The sequence below is a fragment of the Loxodonta africana genome, chromosome 4 (assembly GCF_030014295.1).
Source record: "Loxodonta africana isolate mLoxAfr1 chromosome 4, mLoxAfr1.hap2, whole genome shotgun sequence".
NCBI classification, from domain to species: domain Eukaryota; kingdom Metazoa; phylum Chordata; class Mammalia; order Proboscidea; family Elephantidae; genus Loxodonta; species Loxodonta africana.
Genome location: NC_087345.1, coordinates 20,677,970 through 20,700,459, shown reverse-complemented (window position 1 = coordinate 20,700,459; position 22,490 = coordinate 20,677,970). Strand labels below are relative to the sequence as shown.

The following is a 22,490-nucleotide window of genomic DNA, read 5'->3' as shown; positions in this document are numbered from 1 at the left end:
TGGTTAAGTGCTATGGCTGCCAGCCAAAAGGTTGGCAGTTCGAATCCACCAGGCGCTCCTTGGAAACTCTATGGGGGCAGTTCTACTCTCTCCTATAGGGTCGCTATGAGTCAGAATTGACTTGATGGCAGTGAATTTAAGCTTATCTAGTGTTCAAAAAAAAAAAAAAAGTTTTTTTTTTTTGTTATTTGTAAGAATGTTATGTTCAACAACCAGATTCCATATTTCCTGGAAATCTAATAATTGGCTCTCACTACCTGGTACAAGCTGACTCTAGCACATCAAGGCATTTCTACACTATTTGTCCTTTACAACACATGTAAACATGTTTACAACACATGATTGGTGTTATAATTTTTAAAATATAGTCTGAAATTAAAAAGAAAGCGATCTTGTTCTTGGGTAGTAACCTGGCACTTTTATACTCAATGCAGTGTAGTCAATTCCAACTCATGATGGACCCATGTGACAGACTAGAACTGCTCCATAGGGTTTTCTTGGCTGTAATCTTTACAGAAGAACTTTGCCAAGCCTTTCTTCCATGGTACTGCTGGATAGGCTCGACTGCTAGCCCTTAGGTTAATAGCCGATTGTGAACCTCTTAGGCCACCCAGGGACCTAGCACCCTTAAAACGCCTGGCAAAGTTTATCACGAAATTTTAAAGCAATGAAACTACTCTTTCTGAAGAGTCTATTGCGTGTCAGGTGCTGTAAAAAATCTACAGTTTACCAAGTGCCATGTGAGAGAATACGAACTCTTTGTATTTATACTTCATGCATAGAAACCGTATAAACCAAATTGCTGTTGAGTAGACTCCGACTCATGGTGACCCCACGTGTGTCTGAGTAGAATTCTGCTCTGTAGGGTTTTCAGTCATTCATTTTTTGGACATAGATGGCCAGGCCTTTCTTCTGAGGCATCTCTGGCTGGACTTGAACCTCCAATGTTCTGGTTAGTAGCTGAGCACATAAACCATCTGTACCACCTGAGGATTCCATAAACCTTATAATATCTCTAATTCTCCCCTGAGGCTCTCTGTGGTAGGCAGTATGACTTGGGGGATTTTTGAAACTGCTCATCAACCTATTGGATATCAAAGCACAGTGAGCTCCTCTTGAGACAGGGTGCATGCCATATTCCTTGGGACAGAAAAGACTGAGAGCCTCTGAGCCTGTACACTGAGAAATGGAGGAAGATGAGCTGGAAACACAGAGTAGGACCAGACTGGTAAGAGCAAGTGGGTACCATGTAATTAACAAAGGGTTGACCTGGATTGGAGTCCCTGGGTGATGCAAATGCTTACTTTCTGAAAAATTAGCCATTGAAAACTCTATGGAGTAGAGTTCTACTCTGACACACATGCAGTCGCCATGAGTCGGAGTTGACTTAATGGTAACTGGTCTAAGGGTCTCTGGGTGGTGTCAACAGTTAAAATGCTCAGCTGCTAACTGAAAGGCTGGAGGTTTGAGTCTACCCACAGGCACCTTGAAAGAAAAGCCTGATCTACTAAAAAATCAGTCACTGAAAACTCTATGGGGCACAGTTTTACTCTGACACATGTGGGGTCACCATGAGTTGGAATCAACTTGTTGGCAATGGTTTGGGTTTCTGGTTTTTTGACTTGGATCAGTGCCTCATGTGTTCAGATACTAAGAAACTGCTGCTGCTGCTAACATGGTACAGCTTCACGATATCTGCATCTTCTACCTCCTCAGCAATATAGTGGAATTTCAGCGGAGGCATTCCCATTCTCAACTCACAGGTGAGAGCACCGAGGCTTGGAGAGGTTGTGGGGCTACCTTCAGCTCAGGCTGCACAAGCAGTAAGTGACAATGTCAGGAGGAACCTGGCATTTCAGGTCAGCGACGTGTGGCTGTTCTCCTCGCTGCTGCTGATGCCTTGTACAGTGGGTTTTGGATATTTCTTTGGTTGTTGTTGTTTGTTTTGTTTTCTATTTACTCAGCATTCGAGCCCTGAGACTTACTTAGCAAAGAAGGGTGAAAACCATGAGACTTTGTTGCTGGAGCTTCATTTGTAAGGACAAGAGGTCAGGAGAAAAGGTCTCTTCAGTGAGAGGAGAAGTTGGGAGCAGTGTTCTTCCCCTTAAGGTCAGATTCGGGAAACCTTAATTACACATTCTCTCCTGTTAAGGAGCATGGTGGCGCAGGGGTTAAGCGCTTGGCTGCTAATTGGAAGGCGGGCAGTTCGGACCCACTAGCTGCTCTGTGGGAGAAAGATGTGGCAGTCTGCTTCCATAAAATATTACAGCCTAGGAAACCCTATGGGGCAGTTCTACTCTGTCCTATGGGGTTGTTATGAGTCAGAATTGACTGGATGGCAAAGAATCGTCTTCTGTGAGACCAGTGCCCCAGGGAGGGAGGGAGCAATGGTACAGTAACTCTTTTAGATCAATGGCTTGGGCTCAGGAAGGCAAGCAATGGGAAATCTTGCCATCTCTTCAGAACGCAACTGGGAAAACTCAGTTTAATTAGAGGCCCCCCACCAAGTCCGATAACAAGGGACTCTCATTTGGCTGCCTCGCTGGAGTACTTCAGAGAGTCTAGTGCTGCTGAAGGGAGACGCTGGGGGTTAAGTGCCCGGGCCTGCTGATGTGGGTTTTCGCGTAGTGTTTGTACAGATTGCATGCACAGTGTGGAGGGACATTACATAAATACAACAACAACAACAACAACAACAACAAAACCCATTGCCATCAAGTCAATTCAGACTTATAGAAACCCTAGAGGACAGAGCAGAACTGCCCTATAGGGTTTCCAAGGAGCGCCTAGTGGATTTGAACTGCTGACCTTTTGGTTAGCAGCTGAAATCTTAACCACTATGCCACCACGGTTTCCAAAAACCAAACAAAAAAAAACCTAAACCCACTGCCATCAAGTCGACTCGGACTCATAGCAACCCTATAGGACAGAGTAGAACTGCCCACAGGGTTTACTGTATTTCATTCAACAACAAATACTAATATTTACTCAATGCCTAATAAGTGTTAGGCATGATTCTAAGTACAGGAGATAGAACAGTAAAATAAAACTAAAAACAAAAAACAAACCTCTATCCTAGAGCATTTATATCCTTATGGGAAGAGACAGAAAATTAGGAAATAAAAAAAGTAGCATTAGAGAAGGTCAGAGAGACAACGAATGCTCTGAAGAACCACCGGCACGGAAGTGGGTGGAGAGCTGCGGCTTGGAGAAGGAGAGGCCTGCGGATTTAAACAGCAAGGAGGCCAAGTGGCCGGAGCTGAGTGACGAGGGCGACACTAGGAGGAGAGACATCAAAGGGGCACAAGGGAAGGCTATGAACAGGGCTCCTTTTTGGCTTGTTCACCGTGGCATCCCCTGGACCTAGAATGTAGCCTGGAACATTGCACACGATAGTGGTGTTATTACTGGGTGTCCCTGAGTCGATTCTTACTCACAGCAACCCCAGGTGACAGAGTAGAACTGGCCTCATAAGGTTTTCTCGGCTGTAATCTTTACGGAACAGATCACCAGGTCTTTCTCCCACAGAGCCGCCGGGTGGGTTTGAACTGCCCAACCTTTTGTTTAGCAGCCAAGTGCTTAACCACTGTGCCAACAGGGCTCCCTGTGCACATGAAAGGTGTACAATAACATCTGTCTAATGAATGAATGAACAAGTGGATGGTCAGCCCTGGGAGTGAGCGTGCTCAGTCCTGGGCATCTTAAGTGGACTAAAGATGGAGTTACCGTCAAAAGATGCTAAAGAACCACGATCATCTTTCCCCATTTGTGAACCTCAAATATAAAAGGGAAAAATTCATATCTAGCATTTATTGACTCAGACACTGTCCCAAGCACTTTATAAATATTATATAATTATTTTACTCAAAGCAACCCTATGACATAGGAACTCATGTGGAAAAGAAAGAAAAGGCTGTTAGTAGCCCAGAATTATGGAGCTAATATCGGGTAGAGATGGGACTTGAACCCAGAGCTGTTTATGTCCAGAGCATAAACAATACTGTCTCTTAAAGTGAAAAATAAAATATGAGCCACAGGAGTGCAGGGTGGCCAACATGGTAAGAATCCAAACATCCTGGAGTCCTTTAATTTACTTTTTAAATAGCACCACCACCAACTACTGGAGAACAACATTATGCTTGGTAAAGTAGAGGATCAGGGAAAAAGAGGGAGACCCTCAATGAGATGGACTGACACAATGGCTGCAACCATGGCCTCAAACATACCAACGATTGTGAGGATGATACAGGACCGGGCAGTGTTTTGTCTGTTATACGTAAGGTCGCTATGAGTTGGAGCTGACTTGACGGCACCTAACAGTAACGATGACCATCAACCACTACATCATCTACTGAGCATTTACTACACACGAAGCCTCATCTATGTATACAAAATGTACCATATTATCTCATTTAACTTCTCATAATAACCCCTCATAAGGTAGGTACTATAACAATCCTCATCTCACATATGAATAAACTGGGGCTCAGACAGCTAGGGCTGATAAGGCCACAGAAGAGAAGACTAGGACGTATTGTTCGCTTCCTTTCATTTAGATATCTAAGGGATTACCAGGTAGAAAGGTCTCTGGATGGTAAAAGTGGTTTGTGCTTAACTAGTAACCGAAAGGTTGATGGTTCGAACCCATCCAGCAGTGCCACAAAAGAAAGGCTTGGAGATCTGGTTCTGAAAGGTCATAACCTTGAAAATCCTTGGAGCAGCTCTACTCTGCACGCATAGGGTTGCCATGAGTTGGAATCAGCTCGTTGGCGACAGGTTTGTTTGCTCGTTGTTTCAAGTGGAAGAGCAGATTTAGTCTGTGTGAACCCAGGACTAAGGTCAAAGAAGATTCTGGCTCAGGATATGAAGTGGACAGGATTTAGGTAGTGAACATCACCAAAGTTTAGGTAAAATGTTAAGTGGAGAAAAGTGACTCAGTGGTAGTACTGTGTAAGTAGACCTTTGGCTGGCTGAATATTCCCTATACGCAGGCAGTATTATCTTATTCACGAACGCCAACCTTGAGGACACTCTTTAACATGCACATCGCACATTGTGGCTTTGCGTTTCAGCCAGCCTGCTCAACATCTGTGATACCTTGAACCGGTGACTCTGGAAGAGGGCGGTATGGCTTCCTGGGACACTCTAGCACAATGAAGAATGTTCTGGCAATCCAAGTAGGCCCCACTGGACAGTCATATTTATAACTGTATATTAAAAATTCAGACGTTGTCAAGTCGATTCTGACTCATGGATACCTCCATGTGTTTTATTGCAAAACTGTGCTCCATAGGGTTTTCAGTGACTGATTTTTTTTGAAGTAGACCACCAGGCCTTTCTTTCAAAGCACCTCTGAGTGGAGGCAAACCTCCAACATTTTGGTGAACAGCCAAGTGGGTTAACCACGAACACTGTCATTGTTACAATTGTTTGTAACTATCTGAGCCTGAGACTAACATTACTTACAGAAAAACACAGAGTAGTTGTTTCCATGGTTTTAGTATTAACTGAAAGGAGCCGTGGCGGTGCAATGGTTAATTGCTCGGCTGCTAATCAAAAGGTTAGTGGTTTGAACCCACCCAGCGATATCATGGAAGAAAAGGCTGGTGATCTGCTTCTGTTAAGAGTACAGCCAAGAAAACCCTATGGAGCTGTGCTACTCTGATACATGGGGTTGCCATGACTTGGAATCTACTCTGTGACAACCAGCACCACTACCACCACCAACATACAATGACCTCGGAGTACAAATCAAGGGAAGAAGGTCTTCCTGTGGTCAGATACTTTACCAAGAATTGTTCACTACTATGAAAACACTGACTACAGACGGCAGACATCGGTCGTGGAATCTGGATTGCCAATACCACATCGGTGCCATTCTGCCTTTGCAGCTGTCACACCGAAGACGTTTTACCCTGAACACAGGCATTAAAAGCCCTTGATTACTTAAGCAAGTCTCTGCTGTAGCCAAACCTGAGCAATTACATGTTGAAGTAAATATTTTATGATAAATTACTTTCCTTTTACGTCTTCTTTATATCAGAGCCAGGGTACTGTATAATTTTTTTTTAATTATGTTTGTAGGTAGTTTAACACAGGCAATCCTTGAATTTTATTCCAGTGTTGTAAAAAAGGCATTATAAATAATGGTTACAAGCACAGGGCAAGGCCACTGACTGAGTCAACAGAAGGCATTCCTGTTATTTCTGTGGATGACCCCAAGTTGAAAACTAAACTGAAGTCTAATAAAATGACTCCAAGATTAGCCCAAATCAGATATAGCTCACCAGACATAAATATAAGAGCTGAGCTCTGGGCTCGATAAATCTACTACACGGAGCCTCTGGCCGAACAGTCATTCATGGAACTTTTCAGGTGAATTCAAGTTCAATTTGAACTGGATATGTAACGTGGCAATAAAAGTTGGTAATAGGAGGCCTAGGTACCTGTTTTTCAAACGTTAGTAACCACCAGAATCATGGAAGGAGCTTGTTTGAAGTAACAGCTTCCCAGCCTCATCTCTGGAGATACTGAGGCACCATTTCTGCAGTGGGCCTGAGAGGTGACAGGCATTCGAAGTGACTCAGAAGCAATGGGCCGAAGGGTCCAGGTGGTGGCTGGGTGGGGGGTAGGGCGGGGTGGGGTGGGGGGGTGGATAGCTACACTAGCTGTGCTGCCTGGTGACAGGCTGCAGATATGTAATGATGATGACTAAGGTGTAATAGTGGCCTTACAGTAAAAAGGTGAATGAGAACCGGCGGCAAAAAAGGAACGGATGTTTCTATCGAACACGGTGTCATACGAACCTTTCACAGGATGCATCGTTCGATGGGATTATTCTATAAACTCCATTTAAATACCTGGTGGCTCGGCTAAAGGTCAGTGGCTCAAACCCACCAGTGGCTCCGTGGGAGAAAGATGTGGCATCTGCTCCTGTAATGATTACAGCCTTGGAAACCATGTGGGGCCCTCTACTCTGTTCTACAGGGTCACTATGACTCACTAGCAATGAGTTTTTTTTTTTTTTTTTTGGCTTGATTTCAAGAGTTTGGAACATAGAGCTAAAAAAAAAGATAATCTCTGACTCCAGAGTTAGTCTAGGGGCATTTCCCGCCCACGCCCCGCAAAGTTGTTTCCATAGCTCTAGGATCAAACAAAAGTAGGGAATGCTGCTGGTTTTAATAGTTTTCTTTACTTCTGAGCTTTTCAGAATCTCTAATATGCGGACAGAGTCCCTGGGGGGTGGAAATGATGAATGCACTCTGCTGCTAACAGAAAAGTTGGCAGTTTGAGTCCATCAGAGGCACCTCGGGAGAAAGCCCCGGCAATCCACTTTCTAAAAATCAGCCACTGAAAACCCTATGGAGCGGAGTTCTACTCTGACACTCTTGGGGTTGCCATGAGTTGGAATCGACTTAATGGTGACTGGTTTTTATTGGATTTAATATGCTGACATGCGACCTGAATCTCTAAAAGAGGGATTTCTTAACCCCCTTTGTCCACAGTTTCTAAACACATATCAACATCTCCGGCAGTGTCTTTTGGAATTCTATCACCTAGAAAATGCTGGTCCAGGGTGACTGTAGGATTGAGGTTCAACTCTGATTCTCAATCATGCTAGAGGCTCATCATACTGAATTGATTTGTGGATTTTCAAGCTCTCCTCTATGACACTATGATATTTTTGAAGGAAGGTTCCTGGTATCATTCATCTTCTTGAAGTATTTTTCTACCACCCCCACCCTGACAGAATAATAGACATTCAGTAACACGTGCCGAATGAATGCAGGAATGAATGAACTACATCTCAATCTTGTTCCTCTGGATACAATTTTGACAGAGAGCAATCATCCAATCATAATATTCTTTCAGAGCATGAAGAAGCCTTAGTTCTTGAGAGAAAACTACAGCTCAGACACTTGCCCAGGGCTGCAGATGACTGGATGTTAGCGGCAGGGCTAAGCCTTAGCCTCCTTCCCACACTTCTTTATCTCGCTAAAGCCGTTTGTTTGTAGTTCTTTGGCAACCTGTCAAAGGTTTTCTCTTTTCGAATCTCTGCCACGGAATTCACCGTGCTGTCCATCTTTACCACCTATCACTTTTCCTTCTTCTTGCCAGAGTTTACTCCGAACTCAGAGGTGAGTCAGTCCTTGAATGTCCCAATTTTGTTGTTCTGTGGATAGGGATTCCTAGAGAAATTCTCCCTCCCTAGAGAGCCATGTATCCTATCCACCTGCCCGTCTCTGGCCTAATTTGGGGACCGCAAGGAACAGGATTCATTTAATTTTTAATTTTTTTCTTTTTAAACCACACCCTTTGGTTTGTACTATGTCCTTCATCTCTGGGCAGGCATACCTTCTCCATGAGTAACCTTTGGGTTCCTACTCAAAGAACTAATCTTACTTCTACTGGTCTACCTACCCTTGGAGTCCCTGGGTGGCAAAAACGGTTAAGTGCTTGGCAACCAAATGAAAATTTTAATTCAAATACACACAGAGGTACCTTGGAAGAAAGGCTTGGCGATTTGCTTTCAAAAGATCAGCCAATTGAAAACCCTATGGAACACAGTTCTACTCTGAAACATAGGGGGTCACTGTGAGTTGGAATCAACTCTATGTCGACTGTTTTTTCTGTTTGTTTTTTAACCTTCCCTCTCCTTATTCTCCAGTGGCCTGCTCCTTTTCACGCTCCTTCCTCTTCTCTTCTTTGCCTGGGTTTGTTTTTAAGATATTCAATCATTAGCATACAAGCTAAAGTAGGCTGAATCTTAATGAGGCTGTCAAAAAGCCTTTTTTTTTTTTTTTGAAGTCTTGCTGAAAGCTAACTGCTGGATGAATGACAATCCTTCTTGTACCCAGAAGGTGATGAATGGACAGAGTGGTCAGGAATTAATCCATCTCTAAGCCAGGATTTTTTTTTTTTTTTTAAGCCAGGATGCGGGATTGTCCTTAACTCCACCTCAACAGGTATAGACAGGAGCTCTGTGCTAGGATCTGCCTGGTCACCCGCAGCTGCTGAGGCCAGAAGCTCCATCCAGATGCAATGAAGTTGTAAGTAGCTCCAGGAAGAAAGGAAGGGGGATGAGTGAGAGGTGGTGGGCAGATCTCACCTGATCTGTTGGGGCCTCCCTGGGCTTTGTGAAATTAGACTGGGAAAGAAAAAACAAAAAGAGGAAGGAGGAACTTGGCTGGCTCTTCTTAAGGGAATGTCTGCCTTACAAGATAACTCTAGGAATTAATGACGATGACGCATGCCCAGGTGCCTGGTACGATGCCTAGGGCATGGCAGTGCCTTAGTGAATGTGGGGGAATCTGAATCACCTGAAAACAGTTACTCGCTGTGCTGGGGTCAGGAGGAGAAATAAAAGCTGTGATCATCTTCCTAAAGCACATTGGTCTACCAGACACATGTACCTGTTGTTTGGTGCCATTGAGTTGGCTCTGACTCATAGTGGCCCTATGCACAACAGAACCAAACACTGCCCGGTCCTGTGCCATCCTCAGAATTGTTGCTATGTTTGAGCCCACTGTTGCAGCCACTGCATTAATCCATCTCACTGAGGGTCTCCCTTGTTTTCACTGACCCTTTCCTTTACCAAGCATTGCAAACGTATTGATTGAGCAGGCACATGTACCTATACCTCCTCAATGGACCCTCACAGAGGACTCTGAGGTAGGATTACTATTCTCAGTTTACAAATGAGGAAACTCAAGACTCTGAGAATGTGGGTGGCTTGCCTAAAAGTACAGGATAAAAAGCAGCAAAGTCAGGCCCAAAGGCAGATCTTCCAAGTCAAATATCTCATGCTTTTTCTGGGGGTATTCAAAGTAAAGAACAGTAAAAAAAGAAAAGGTATGGTCGAGTCAATCACAACTCATGGTGCTCCAATGTGTTGCAGAGCTTAGAACTGCTCCATAGCATTTTCTTAGTTGTAATCTTTACAAAAGCAGATTGCCAGGCCCAGCACCTTTGGGTGGGTTTGAACTGCCAACCTTTTGCTTAGGAGCTAACATGTAACCATTTACACTCTCCAGGGACTCCATAAAGAACAGTCAGGAAGCTGATATACAAACTAAAACAGTCATTTTTCTAAAATAATGTGAAAAGCTGGTCTTTTCTATTTAGCAAAGAGACATGCAACACTGTGTCACTCCGTCTTGTTGAGGGTCTTCCTTTTTGCTGACCCTCTACTTTACCAAGCATGATGTCCTTCTCCAGTGACAGAGAGGCTGCAACAATGGGCTCAAACACAGCAACGATGGCGAGGATGGCGCAGGACTGGGCAATATTTCATTCTGTTATATATACGCGGGGTTGCTACGAGTTCTCAGCTCGATGGTACCTAACAACACCAGCAAAGAGATAGGAGAAAAACTGCTAGATGACTGCGTTATATTTGCGGAAAAGGAAAAAACTTTCTGGTCTAAGGGCTTAGGAGACTTGGGCACACCGTTTAAGCCACTGTTTATACTACCATCAAGTCAATCCTTGATAGAATAAGTGGCAGAAAAATGCAAGAGGACAAAGCCCAAGATTTACTGAGTGCCTCTTTTGTGCTAGGCACTAGACTTAAACCAAAAAAACCCAAATCTGTTGCTGTTGAGTTGATTCCGACTCATGGGCGACCCTACAGAACAGAGTGGAACTGTCCCACTGGGCTTCCAAGGAGCACCTGGTGGATTCGAACTGCTTTTGGTTGGCAACCACAGCTCTTAACCAGTATGTCACCAGGGTTTCCAATATCTTTGCAGGCACTATGTTAAATAAGTTACCTCAGGAACCCTCACCTGCTAGGGTCTGGTATTTTCCTATTTTACAAAAGACAGCGCCGAGGTGCAGGAAGTGAAGGGATTTGGCCGAGTTCCTAGGTGCTAAATGGCTGAGCTGAGACTCTAACTTGGATTTCCCTGAGTTTCCCAACATCAAACAGAAGGCTCCATCTTTGCTGGAGTTAACTCTTTTTGGAGTTTTGAGATCAACTGGGGGTTTAAGGGCTAGGGGTTTCCTCCAGTGGATTCCATATTTTCCATGAGAATCTAAATGTCTGGATGGCTCCTCCGCTCATGTGTGGTACAGTCCTTCATTTTAAAATAAGTCCCCATGGTGAAAGCCAAGGCATTTCGATGTGGCATAAATCCTTGTCTAATGATCACTGGGTGTCACTGGCTTATTTAAATGGACACATCACTTTTAACAGGGTTTTTTCCCATCTGCTCTGCCCTTTTATTACCAGCAAGAGGGGAAGTAACTCACTGCCTTGGCATATCAGTAGGAGCTGAAGGTGGTAGTTTAGATACTTTGTGTCTCCCGACTCCACATTCTGTACCAAACTGGGAGGGGCAGGGATGGGACGTGTCATTTTTGTCATAATAAATTCCCAGGGTGCTACATTTTTCTTCTCTCTGCAAACCTGGATCAATGACCTGGTTTTTGTTTTATGTGGATAACCACGACCCGATGCTGTGTCCTGGGGGCGCTGCGGTATATCTCCACCTGACATTTTCTATCAGTCTATGTTGTTGGAAAAATGCCACAGTAGCCCAGTGATTAAGTGCTTGGCCGCTAACTGAAAGGTTAGTGGTACAAACCCACCAAGCGACTCCATGGGAGACAGACCTGGCCATCTGCTCCCATAAAGATTACAGCCTAGAACACTGTTTGGGGCAGTGCTGCTCCATCACAAACGGTCACTATGAGTCAAAATCGACTTGACAGCACACAGCTACAACAACGTTGTGGGGGTGGAGACTAAACACACACACCAGGGTTCACCTCAGGCTTCCCTTCTCCCACCCAACACACATGGTATCCCCAGCTTTAGGAAAGCACGGAGTGAAAGTACCTGCAAATCCAGATGCCCAAGACCAGCATGGAATGATTGTTCTGCTTACAAAGGGAAGCCCAGTGGAGCCCTCTGCTTGGCCCAACGCAGGCGCATAAAGAGTCCAACCTCAAATGCACTGAGCAAATAGCTCCAGCAAAGCTTGTTTGATCACAGCAAGCCTTTGTACTCTCTGCTCAGGACACCTGGGAGGCTTCTGACAGGACAGAGTCCTGGGCCCCATTCAATGACAATCTTCCAGGGCACAGTCCTACATTTTAAAAGTGTTCTACAGTCTACATTTTAAAAGTGTTCTACAGTCTACATTTTAAAAGTCTTCTTGATTCTGCCACTCAAGTTCAAGCTAGGAAAGTTAGTACCAGTTGATGCCACAGGCCCCTTCACTTATCAAGGGTGTTGCCTTAAACTGTCTAAGCTTCAGTTTCCTCGGGTATAAAACAGAGATAAGCACAGCCCCTGCCTCTTGGGGCTAATGTGAGGACCAAATGAGATAACACCTACAAGCACCTGGCATGGTGCCTGCCAGTCCTCAGCTGGTATGCAGAGGCACCGACTGCCTTGTTGCTGTTGTTAGCAGCTGCTGTCCAGTCAGCCCCCAACTCATGGTGACCCCGGGCACAGCAGAAAGAAATGCTGTCTGGTCTTGTGCCATCCCCATGATTGGCTGTGGATCGGACCACGTTCCCTTGTGAGCCACAGGCTTTCCATGGGCTGATTTTCAGAAGTAGATTGCCAGGCCATTCTCCCTAGTCCATCTTACTCTGAAAGCACCACTGACAGACGGATGGCGGTTATGCATGAGCTGCATTGGCCAAGAATTGAACCCAGGTCTCCCGCATGGAAGACGTGAATTCTACCACTGAACTACCACTGCTTCTGCATTGCCTAACCCATTATTAACATGCTGAAATACTCCTGTGCTGGCTAATAAGGAGCCACTGCTCTGAGCCCCCTTTGCCCTCCCCACCCCACATGGTTCCCCCCAAGGACTACCTGGACTTTCCCATGATCCAGCAACTAAAGGGTTAATACTCAGCCCAGCAAGAGACCTCCAAGCTCTAGCTCTAGCTCAGCACTGGGGTGGTGGTTAAAATTCCTCATTTGCAACCTCTGTAGGCTCTAATGCCTAGTAGGTGTTAGAGGGAAAAAAAAGATTACAGACAGGAGGCAAGCCTGGATGCTTCTGGCAAATGTCAACTAAGTGAAGTCCCCATCTCAATAAAGGGCCCCCAGATTGCCGTCTCTGGCTCTTTAGGATATTGACCCTGGACCTTTCCTTCCTTGTCTTCCACCAGCTTTGACCCCACTCTGACCCCATCTCTGAACTCTCACTCTGGAAAGCTTGACTCTAACCATTTTTCATTTTGCCTCTTTGGCCTGGTGTTTGCACTTGACCTGGAGTTTGACCCTCAGCTCTCAGACTGGACATTCTGACTCTTCCCACCACATCCAGGACACCCACTTCCTGCCCTTCAAAGCTGGTCTCCTGACTCCACATTCTGTACCAAATTGGGGGGTGGGGGGGCTCAGAGAGAGGACAAGTCATTTTTGTCAGCCTGTAGGACAGGGCTTCACCTATCATCTTCAGGTGGCATAACCCGCAGACACCTGGCCCAATCCAGATGCTAGGTCCCAGCCCTTCTTGGCCTGACCCACCCTCTAGTTCCTTGAGTTCCAAGATCTAGTCCTGATACAGATCCAGAATCTGCATCCTTTAAGAGTAGGATATCAAAGCGAGGCAGTGAGGATGAAGGAGAGGACAGAAGGATTCAGAGGCAATTCAAAGATAGAAATGGGCAGGGACTGAGCCTAAGGAGAGGGAGGCTTTGCTTGTACACTCCATGAGGGCATAGGCTGTGCCTGGCTTGACACTGCCGAATTCCACACCAGTATAGTAAGCACTCAACAGACAGTCGTTGAACAATTACTGAATGAATGAATAAATAACACCAATAACAGGGATAGAAACAAAGCAGGATGTTATAGATTGAATTGTGTCCCCCAAAAATGTGTGTCAACTTGGCTAGGCCATGATTCCTTGTATTGAATAATGGACCATCATTTTGTCATCTGATGTGATTTTCCTATGTGTTGTAAATCCTATCTCTATGATGTTAGTAAGGTAGAATTAGAGGCAGTTGTGTTAATGAGGCAGGACTCAATCTACAATTTCAGGTTGTTTCCTGAGTCAATGTCTTTTGAGATATAAAAGAGAAAAGCCATCAGAGAGATGGGGACCTCATTACCAGCAAGAAAGAAGAGCCAGAAGTGTGTGTCCTTTGGACCCGGGGTCCCTGTGCTGAGGGCTCCTAGACCAGGGGAAGACTGATGACAAAGACCTTCCCCCAGAGCCAACAGAGAGAGAAAGCCTTTCCCTGGAGCTTGTACCTTGAATTCAGACTTCTAGCCTCCTAGACTGTGAGAGAATAAATTTCTCTTTATTAAAGCCACGTAACTAGGACACATGGGGGTAGGACAGGGTAGAATGATGGATCTGACTTTAGACACCTGGTATTTGAGGGCTGTACACTCGTAAGTGCCGCTTATACCGAATATCCCTGCCTTTTCTCCTCCTGGGCACATGGTGGGCTTCCATTGCCCATATCCCCTGTGTAGGCATGGCCATATAAACTGCTTTAGTTAGTGAAATATCAGCAGAAATTGTGTCACTTCTGAGTGGAAATTTTCAGAGCCAATATGACATCTGTGGGAGGCAGTGCTGGGTCAGTGGTAGCACTCTCACCTTTCATGCCGGAGACCTGGTTTGACTCCTAGCCAATGCACCACCTGTCTGTCAACGGAGGCTTGCATGTTGGTATGATGCTCAACAGGCTTCAGCAGAGCTTACAGACTAAGACAGAGCAGGAGGAAACGCCTGGAAATCTACTTCCAAAAAAACCAGCCAGTGAAAACTCTATGGATCATATTGATCCGGTCCTGTTTTATATGAGTTCTCCAAGCATCAGGGGCTGACTAAGTGGTTATGATATCTGCTACTTTCCCTCCCCACACACGACACTACGCATTGAGATAAACCCTGGACATCTATAATGAGTGCAGATCCCTGCCGACCTAAAGTGGACATGCAGTGTGAGTGAGAAAATAAATTTCTATTGTGTTAAAAACTGAAATGTTGGGGTTATTACTGCAGAATGACCTCTAGCCTCTATGAATGGCTCTAAGGAGTCTACAGATCAATACTAATGAAGATGTCCGACAGGATCTAGGAATGAAGGCCAGCAGAAGTGTCACAGACTGCCAACACTCAACAGCTACTCTGCCTGTAGCTGCTGCACCAGGACAGAATGGGAAGATCAACTGCCAATATACTGCCTGCTGCCGAGTTCACACAATCAGGGTGCTTCCTCCTGAGCTGTGGGAGAAGTACTGACCCCTCACATCACTCTTTGTAAACCCTGCCCTCTGACACCCCCATGATTTACCTGTGTTATAGCCCCTTCCAAGAGCAGGCCAAGGGCGGTGATTTTTCCACAGATTTCCAAGGTACCAGTCACTCTGGTTCTCTACCAACCCCAGGACCTGCTGACCTGTAAATACAAAGAATGCAAATGTCTTAATAGAAGAAGCCTTGTTGAACAGGGAGTGTTTAACAGAAGATATAATAATGGTAAATGATCATGACAATAACTTATATTTATTGGGAATTTTTATTCACTTCCAGTTCCTAACCTAACAACTTAACTAGTATTACCATATTTAATTCTCACAATTATGCAGCCATTATTATTATTCTCATTTCATTGAGAAGAAATAGAGGTCAAGAGTTAATTAACTTGTCCAAGGTCACCCAGGTAATTTGTGATAAAGTCAGAATCCAAACCCACCCATGCATCCAAACATCCATCCATCTACCCACCCACACATCCAAACATCCATCCACCCATCCCTTAACTTGTGCAACGCATACTCATTGACACACTATTCTTCCACTATTCCAGTTCTAAATGATTTTCCCATTGTATATTAATTTACTGGCTTTCTGGGCAGGGACTGAGGTAATGCTTTCACACCAGAGAGGAAGAAACGACCCTTGTTTGATGCAAACAGAGCACATTAAAAAGAGCCACCCTTTGACTACCTTCTCACAGTGTTTTTGCTCTTGCCCATCAACTGTTTCCTCTAATATACATTTATCATATGTCAACAAGTATCACGTAAACATTATCTTTTAAAAAATGTTGAAAGGGACCCTTTCTGGAGGAACATTATCTAGAGGAAAAACTGTTTCTCTGTTCCCAGCACTCAGTTTCTGCTTTGATGTTGGCCTCAGTCTCTCACGTACCTTAGTGTCTGTAAGCGAGTCTGTCTCCAAGTCAGTCTCTTAGGGTATAGATGTCTTTGGGATTTGGGCAGGAACAAGTCTCCAGGTCGCCTAAGTAGGGCACTGAATCTAACTGGCTTGCATTAGACAACACCATCATGCCACTTGTAAAAGGTATTCTCTTGGAATTATGTTCAACACCACTTAACAGACTAGGAAACTGAGGCTCACAGAGGATCAGTGGTTTGCATAACTAGTGATGGAGCGAGGATGTTGTTGTTAGCTGCCATCCAGCTGGTTCCGGACTCATGATGACCCCATGCTCAATGGAACAAACCACTGCCTGGTCCTTTGCCATCCCCATGATCAGACTGTTCTGATCCATAGGGTTTTCACTGGCTGATTTTTGGAAGTAGATCGGCAGGCCTTTCTCCCTAGCCTGTTTTGGTCTGGAAGCTCCATTGAAACCTGTTTAGCATCACAGCAACATGCAAACCTCCACTGAGAGACCCACCCATGCTAGGGGTGCAGTGGTCTGGAATTGAACCTGGGTCTCCCTCATGGAGGGTGAGAATTCTACCATTGAAACACCACTGCCTTCAGAGCCAGGATATGGATCTACATTTGTCTAACACCCCAACTCTTTCCACCATCTCAAGTTATTACTGCTTACTTTTCCAACACACTTTGGAGGCAGGAATTATGAAGCCACATTTTATAGAAAGGGAAACTGAGAGAGCATTTACATAACTTGTCAAACGTCCTGCGACTAACAATCACTGTTTTCCACAACTAAGCAATGCCTCCTGGAACTAAAATCCTCCCATTGTTGGCCAGTCTGGAAATAAAGACCTTTCTGACCAAATGAAAGCCCAGACGCACGTTAGGAAAACACAGAGGTTCTCCTGACATACCATGCAGGGTGATATAGAACCTCCTTGGTGTGCTGACAGCTCCCTGAAATGATAGTGTGTGGGTTTGGTATAATTTATTTGATCAATTTATCGAGCTCCTATCTAAATCATCACCCCGGCACAAATACATAAATTAGAGGCAGGGGAAAAATACTACCGCCCACTTTGTCACTGTATATGCTCGCATCCAAAACTTGTAGAACCTCTCAGAAAAACAGATCACCAATTCAGGGAGTGCAAGAGTCGATCAATTCCATGGGCAACAAGCTTGGCTTGGGACATTCGTGGAAAACAATTAGATCTGAAAGGCACGGGGCCCTTAGCTAGAATGCTGTGTGCCTCGTGCTGATGTTGTGACCCCTGGTAGAAAACTAAAAAAAAAAATAAATTTTTTTTTTTTTTTTTTGGTAGAGAACTCATTTAATATGCTCACACCAGGGGCCACAAAGGGGAAGTGTGGTCTTTCGGGGAGCTGGCCCATAATCACTAAGGACCCCAGGTTGGTGCTACACTGTTTTTTGGTATATCATGTACTCAGAACCAATGAAAGGAGATGATCTCTCATTGAATTACGGTAGACATCTGAAGTTCAGGTAATTTTCAGATATCTGAAAGTCAAATTCTGCATGCTAGCATTCCGAGTGTTTTATTCAATCTACTTCTTCAGATTCATCTTTACTAAAAAAAAAAAACTAGCCATACTTAATTCCTGCCAAATTGAAATGCATGTTGTTTTGCTCCTGGCGTTCTCACCTCTGCGTCTAGCTCATATAGCCCTCTCACCAAGAATTGCCCTTGCCCCTGCTGTTGCTGTTGTTATTGCCATCAAGGTGACTCCAACTTACGGTGACCTTATGTTCAACAGAAGGAAATGTCGCCCAGTCCCATGTCGTCCTCACAATCACCAACATGTTCGAGTCCTCTTTGTGGCTATTGAGCCAATTCTTCTCACCAAGGGTCTCCCACACCCTCCCTGGCCCTCCACTTCACCATATATAATGTCCTCCTCTAGCAATTGATCCCTTCTGATGACGTGCGCAAAGCAAGCAAGTCAGGCTATGTTCATTTGTGGCCCATAATGTTCTCGCTGGCTAATTTCTAGAAGTAGATTGCCAGGTCTTTCTCCCTAGTCTGTCTTTGACTGGAAGCTTTGCTGAAAACTGTCCACTGTGGGTGACCCTGCTGGTATTGGAAATATTGGTGGCATAGGTTCCAGCATCATAGCAACACGCAAGCCACCACAGTATGACAAGCTGACACCACCTACACCACTCATAATCCTTTTAGGCCTATTTCAAACATGAAACCATCCATGAATACCTTCTGTCTAAATTATTACTTTATCTGCACTGCCATATTAGGTGAAAGACATCTCTACTTAGCACTTCCTACTGGGGCTTTGGCCGTCAGCTGACTTACATTCTTTCAAGGACAAAGTGAGTGATATGCAGGCGTACTTACACTCTTCTTTTGAAAATATTCATTTTCTGCATTAGTCTAAGGGCAAGGACATGTAGTATCTGAAACACACTAGGTGCTTTGTAAATGTTCTCTCAATGAATGACATCTGATGGGTAAATCTCTCCTAGATGCGTGGCCAACTCATGTTAGTGTATTAGCGTTCCCACATTTCTGAATCTGTAAAATGTTTCACTCCATCCCCGTTCACCAACATCAACATATTCTTCCACTCAACTCTGGCAACTCAGGTATCTGCCTCATCTGGATGGGGAACATCAGAGAGGGGGTGGCAGCACCCCCTCTTTCACATCAGCTGCTCTACAGAATGCTCCTTAGAAGCAAGGATGGCAAGACTTTGATTCGTTTACTTTTGACATGTCATAGGAAAGATGAATCACTAGAGAAGGACACCAAGTGGTAGAGGGTCACTGAAAAAGAGGAAAACCCTCCATGAGATGGATTGACATAACAGCCACAATGAAGCACTCAAACAAACCAACAGTCATGAGGATGGCACAGGACTAGGCAACGTTTTGTTCTTATACATAAGATCACCATGAGTTGAAGCTGACTTGATGGCAACAACAAGCTCTACTCAAGGACCGGACTCAAGGTCTTGCTCTCCAAAGAAGGACTACTTTGCATGGCGAACGTTACAACATGCAAATTCCCTTCTCTCAATTCATATCTGGGCTGCATTTCTTTTAATGGTAGCATACAATCCTTCCAAGTACAATGATCCTCTATAAAGTTAAAGGAAAAAAATCTCAATTAGCAACATAAAAGTTATAAGTTTAATATCCATTGTTTGAGAGAAAAACAAAATAATAAACAGCTACTAAGATTTTTTTTTTTTTAATGGGTTCATGGCTGCTATGTTGATTATTAAAATAGTAAGTGTGAGCAACTGTGTTTAGTCTTGCATCAGTGTTTGAGAATCCCCAGCTACCTCCACGGTCCCGCTCCTTGTGGAGGTCTGCACCCTGTGGACAGGGAACCAGGCAACCAGGTGCAGCAGTGAAGCTGCAGGTGGAGAGTGTAGACTCTGGAGCCAGGCTGCCTCGTTCCGATTCCCAGCTCTGACGCTTTCTAGCTGTGTAGCTTTGAGAAAATCACTTAACCTCCCTCTGCTTCTGTATCTAACTTCTCTGGCTGTCGGGAGGTTTAAATGACTTCATAGGTATGAAGAGTTTAGAATAGGGGCTGGAACATATTTAAAAGATACATAAATAAAATTTTGCCACGGAGCCAATTCTCATGACCCCACGTGGGTCAGAGGAGAACTGTGCTCCGCAGGGTTTTCAATGGCTGACTTTTTTGAAGTAGATCATTAGGCCTTTCTTCTAAAGTGCCTCTGGGTGAACTCAAACCTCCAACCTTTTGGTTAGCATATGAGTGTGTGAACCATTTGTACCCCCAGGGACTGCTGGAACATATTAAGTACTATGTAAGTGATTGCTGGAAACCCTGGTGGCGTAGTGGTTAAGAGCTACGGCTGCTAACCAAAAGGTCGGCTGTTCGAATCTAACAGGTGCTCCTTGGAAACCCTATGGGGCAGTTCTACCCTGTCCTGTACAGTCGCTATGAGTCGGGATTGACTTGATGGCAACAAGTTTGGTTTTGGTTTTTTAAGTGATGGCTATTTTTTAATATCATTGTGCAACCTAACCTGTGAGCTTCTGAAAGAAAGCGACTCCATCATGTGGTTTTTTTTTTGGAGGTCATCCTGCACTAAGAAGTCATTCTAGAACTTTGTTTCTCATTCCCACCTGCTTTATCACCTGGGGTTTTAGTTAAAAGTGCAGAGTCCAGGGCCTTAACAGACAAGTCACTCATTAGTATGTGTAGAGGGGGGTGTGCTGCCCCCTGCCCCCAACTCCCACAGACTTCTCTGGTTTCTTAGAAGTATTTCCTAGTTTCTTGACCAGCCCTTTCTCTTCTCCACCGAAGTGGAAGGAATTATCTTATTGGCGAGTTTCAGAGAGAACTGAGTTTTCGGAGCTCAGCCCCTCTCTCCATCCCTTCTTCCAGGAGCCAGCATGCTAGCAGGGAGCTTGCATGTAATCTTGTCTTTCTTACCAGGGCTTTTATAGGGCAGGCCCTTCCTGAGGAGGTCACAGCTGCCCAGCACTCCTGTGACAGGGTGGGCAATTCCAACTATGGGGTTTGGTATTAGGAATATCCACTGCAGGCGACATGTACAACAAGTTCTCCAATGTAACGTTCATCCGTAAAATAGGATGCTATTTCACTCTCTATTTTCTCTACTGGCTCAGAATCTGAAGTGGGAGAAAGTAATATACATTAGTTCTCTTATATGTCAACACTTCTGAATATGAATTCTGGCTCTGGGGGTCTAGTAATCTGCAAACTCCCCAGGTAATTCAGGTGCACATTAAAATCTAAGAACTGTGGATTGGAGGCCGGAAGTTCTGCCCCTCCTCCAGTCATGGGCAAGGTTCCTGTGCAGGGCACTGGGACACAACAAACCCATGTGGCATCAAAATCCAGCTCCCACGAACAGGCAGACCTCAGCAGCAGCCTCCTGTGTTACCTGCCCTTCTTCGAGTACAGTAAAGTGGTGAAGAAAATGAAAGCCAGAGCCAGACTAACCCGGTTCAAATCCTGGCTCTTCCACTTACTAGTTGTGTGCCCTTAGGCTTGCTTAAGCTTGCTATGCTTGTTTCTTCATTTTTAAAATGAAGTTAATAAATAGTACCTACCTCAGAATTAAATTTGCCTTTTTTTTTCCTCTAGGAAAGTTAATTTGTGAAAATGAAACTGTTCTTTGCTTATCACCACTAACAGCATCTAAAAAATAGTAGAATGTTTAGTAGGTATTTGCTATTATCATTACACCCGGAATTCCCTGGCCCCATATTCTGCCCCAGGAATCCCCGTGTGGTGTAAATAGTTAATGTGCTTGAGTCCACCCAGAGGCACCTTGGAAGAAAGGCCTGGAGATCTACTTCTGAAAAATCAGCCATTAAAAACCCTATGGAGCACAGCTCTACTCTGACACACGTGGGGTTGTTATGAGTCAGAATCGACTTGACGGTAACTGGCTTATATTCTGCCCCCTCTGCCTAGACCTCCAGTCTCAGTGCTCTCCTTCGTTCCTTAGCGTGCGTGACCCTTAGTCTGCCTAGACATTGGTGCAGTTTAGTATCGACTGAGGGTTTGCTTTGTATGAGAAACCACACAAAATACTAAGGAATCAAAGACAAACAAAACCCAGTCCTTGCCCTAGAGGCAGTGAGAAGGGGAGATGAATAAACAATTACGAAACTGCATGATACTTGCAGTGACAGAAACACTGATAAGGCAGAGGAATGGAGAGCGGTGAATAATTGATTCTGCAGGAAAGTCGGTGATGCCTGTTTGACGTATCTCCGGAGTCATCTCCCAGAACCATTCCTGCTTTGCAGGCAGCCCCTGCCCTTCCACTCATACCTCCAAATTCCCAAGGAGCCTATTGCTTCCCCATAGCTTCTCTGAAGAGGGTGCGTCTAGGCAGAGAGGGCTCCTCTGTTCCCTGGTGACGGCGTGCATGAGACAAGTCATCTTCTGGCGTTCTGCCAGTCCCAGCTCATTGGCCTAGTGACATCTAAATCCTCTTCTGTTTCTAGAGGTCAAAGTCTAAAGCTTTAACCTCTATTATGTAAACACAGCCTAAGCCTGCCATCCCATGAAGAGGTAAAACCCCCAGGAATCCCCTTGGGTGGATGGCACGGGTTGCCACAGACTTGCTCAGCATTCTGCACCGCCCATCTTGTCTTCTTAGGAGTTATTATAATAAAACACCGTGACTAACAGCAAAGGTTTTGTCATTGTTTTCCGTGCTGGCCCTGTGGTTATGATTAAGTGCACTGTTCTTCATCTTCCTTACTCTAGGCACGAGTTAACTTATGAAAATGAAGCTGTCTTCTTTGCTTATTCATACATCACCACTAATAGCCAGACAAGAGTGAACAAGCTTGCTATTCTGCCG

At 44.8% G+C, this 22,490-nt stretch overlaps 1 protein-coding gene across 2 annotated transcripts in view; it reads right to left on the bottom strand.

The window, feature by feature from the left end:
* Positions 1–22,490, bottom strand: part of LARGE1 (LARGE xylosyl- and glucuronyltransferase 1) — a 693,833-nt gene that overhangs the window by 148,432 nt on the left and 522,911 nt on the right. For both annotated transcript variants that reach the window (XM_003405322.4, XM_023539269.2), the window contains exon 7: positions 15,286–15,390. In XM_003405322.4, the coding sequence (XP_003405370.1) occupies positions 15,286–15,390 (105 nt within the window). The remainder of the gene's footprint in view (positions 1–15,285; positions 15,391–22,490) is intronic.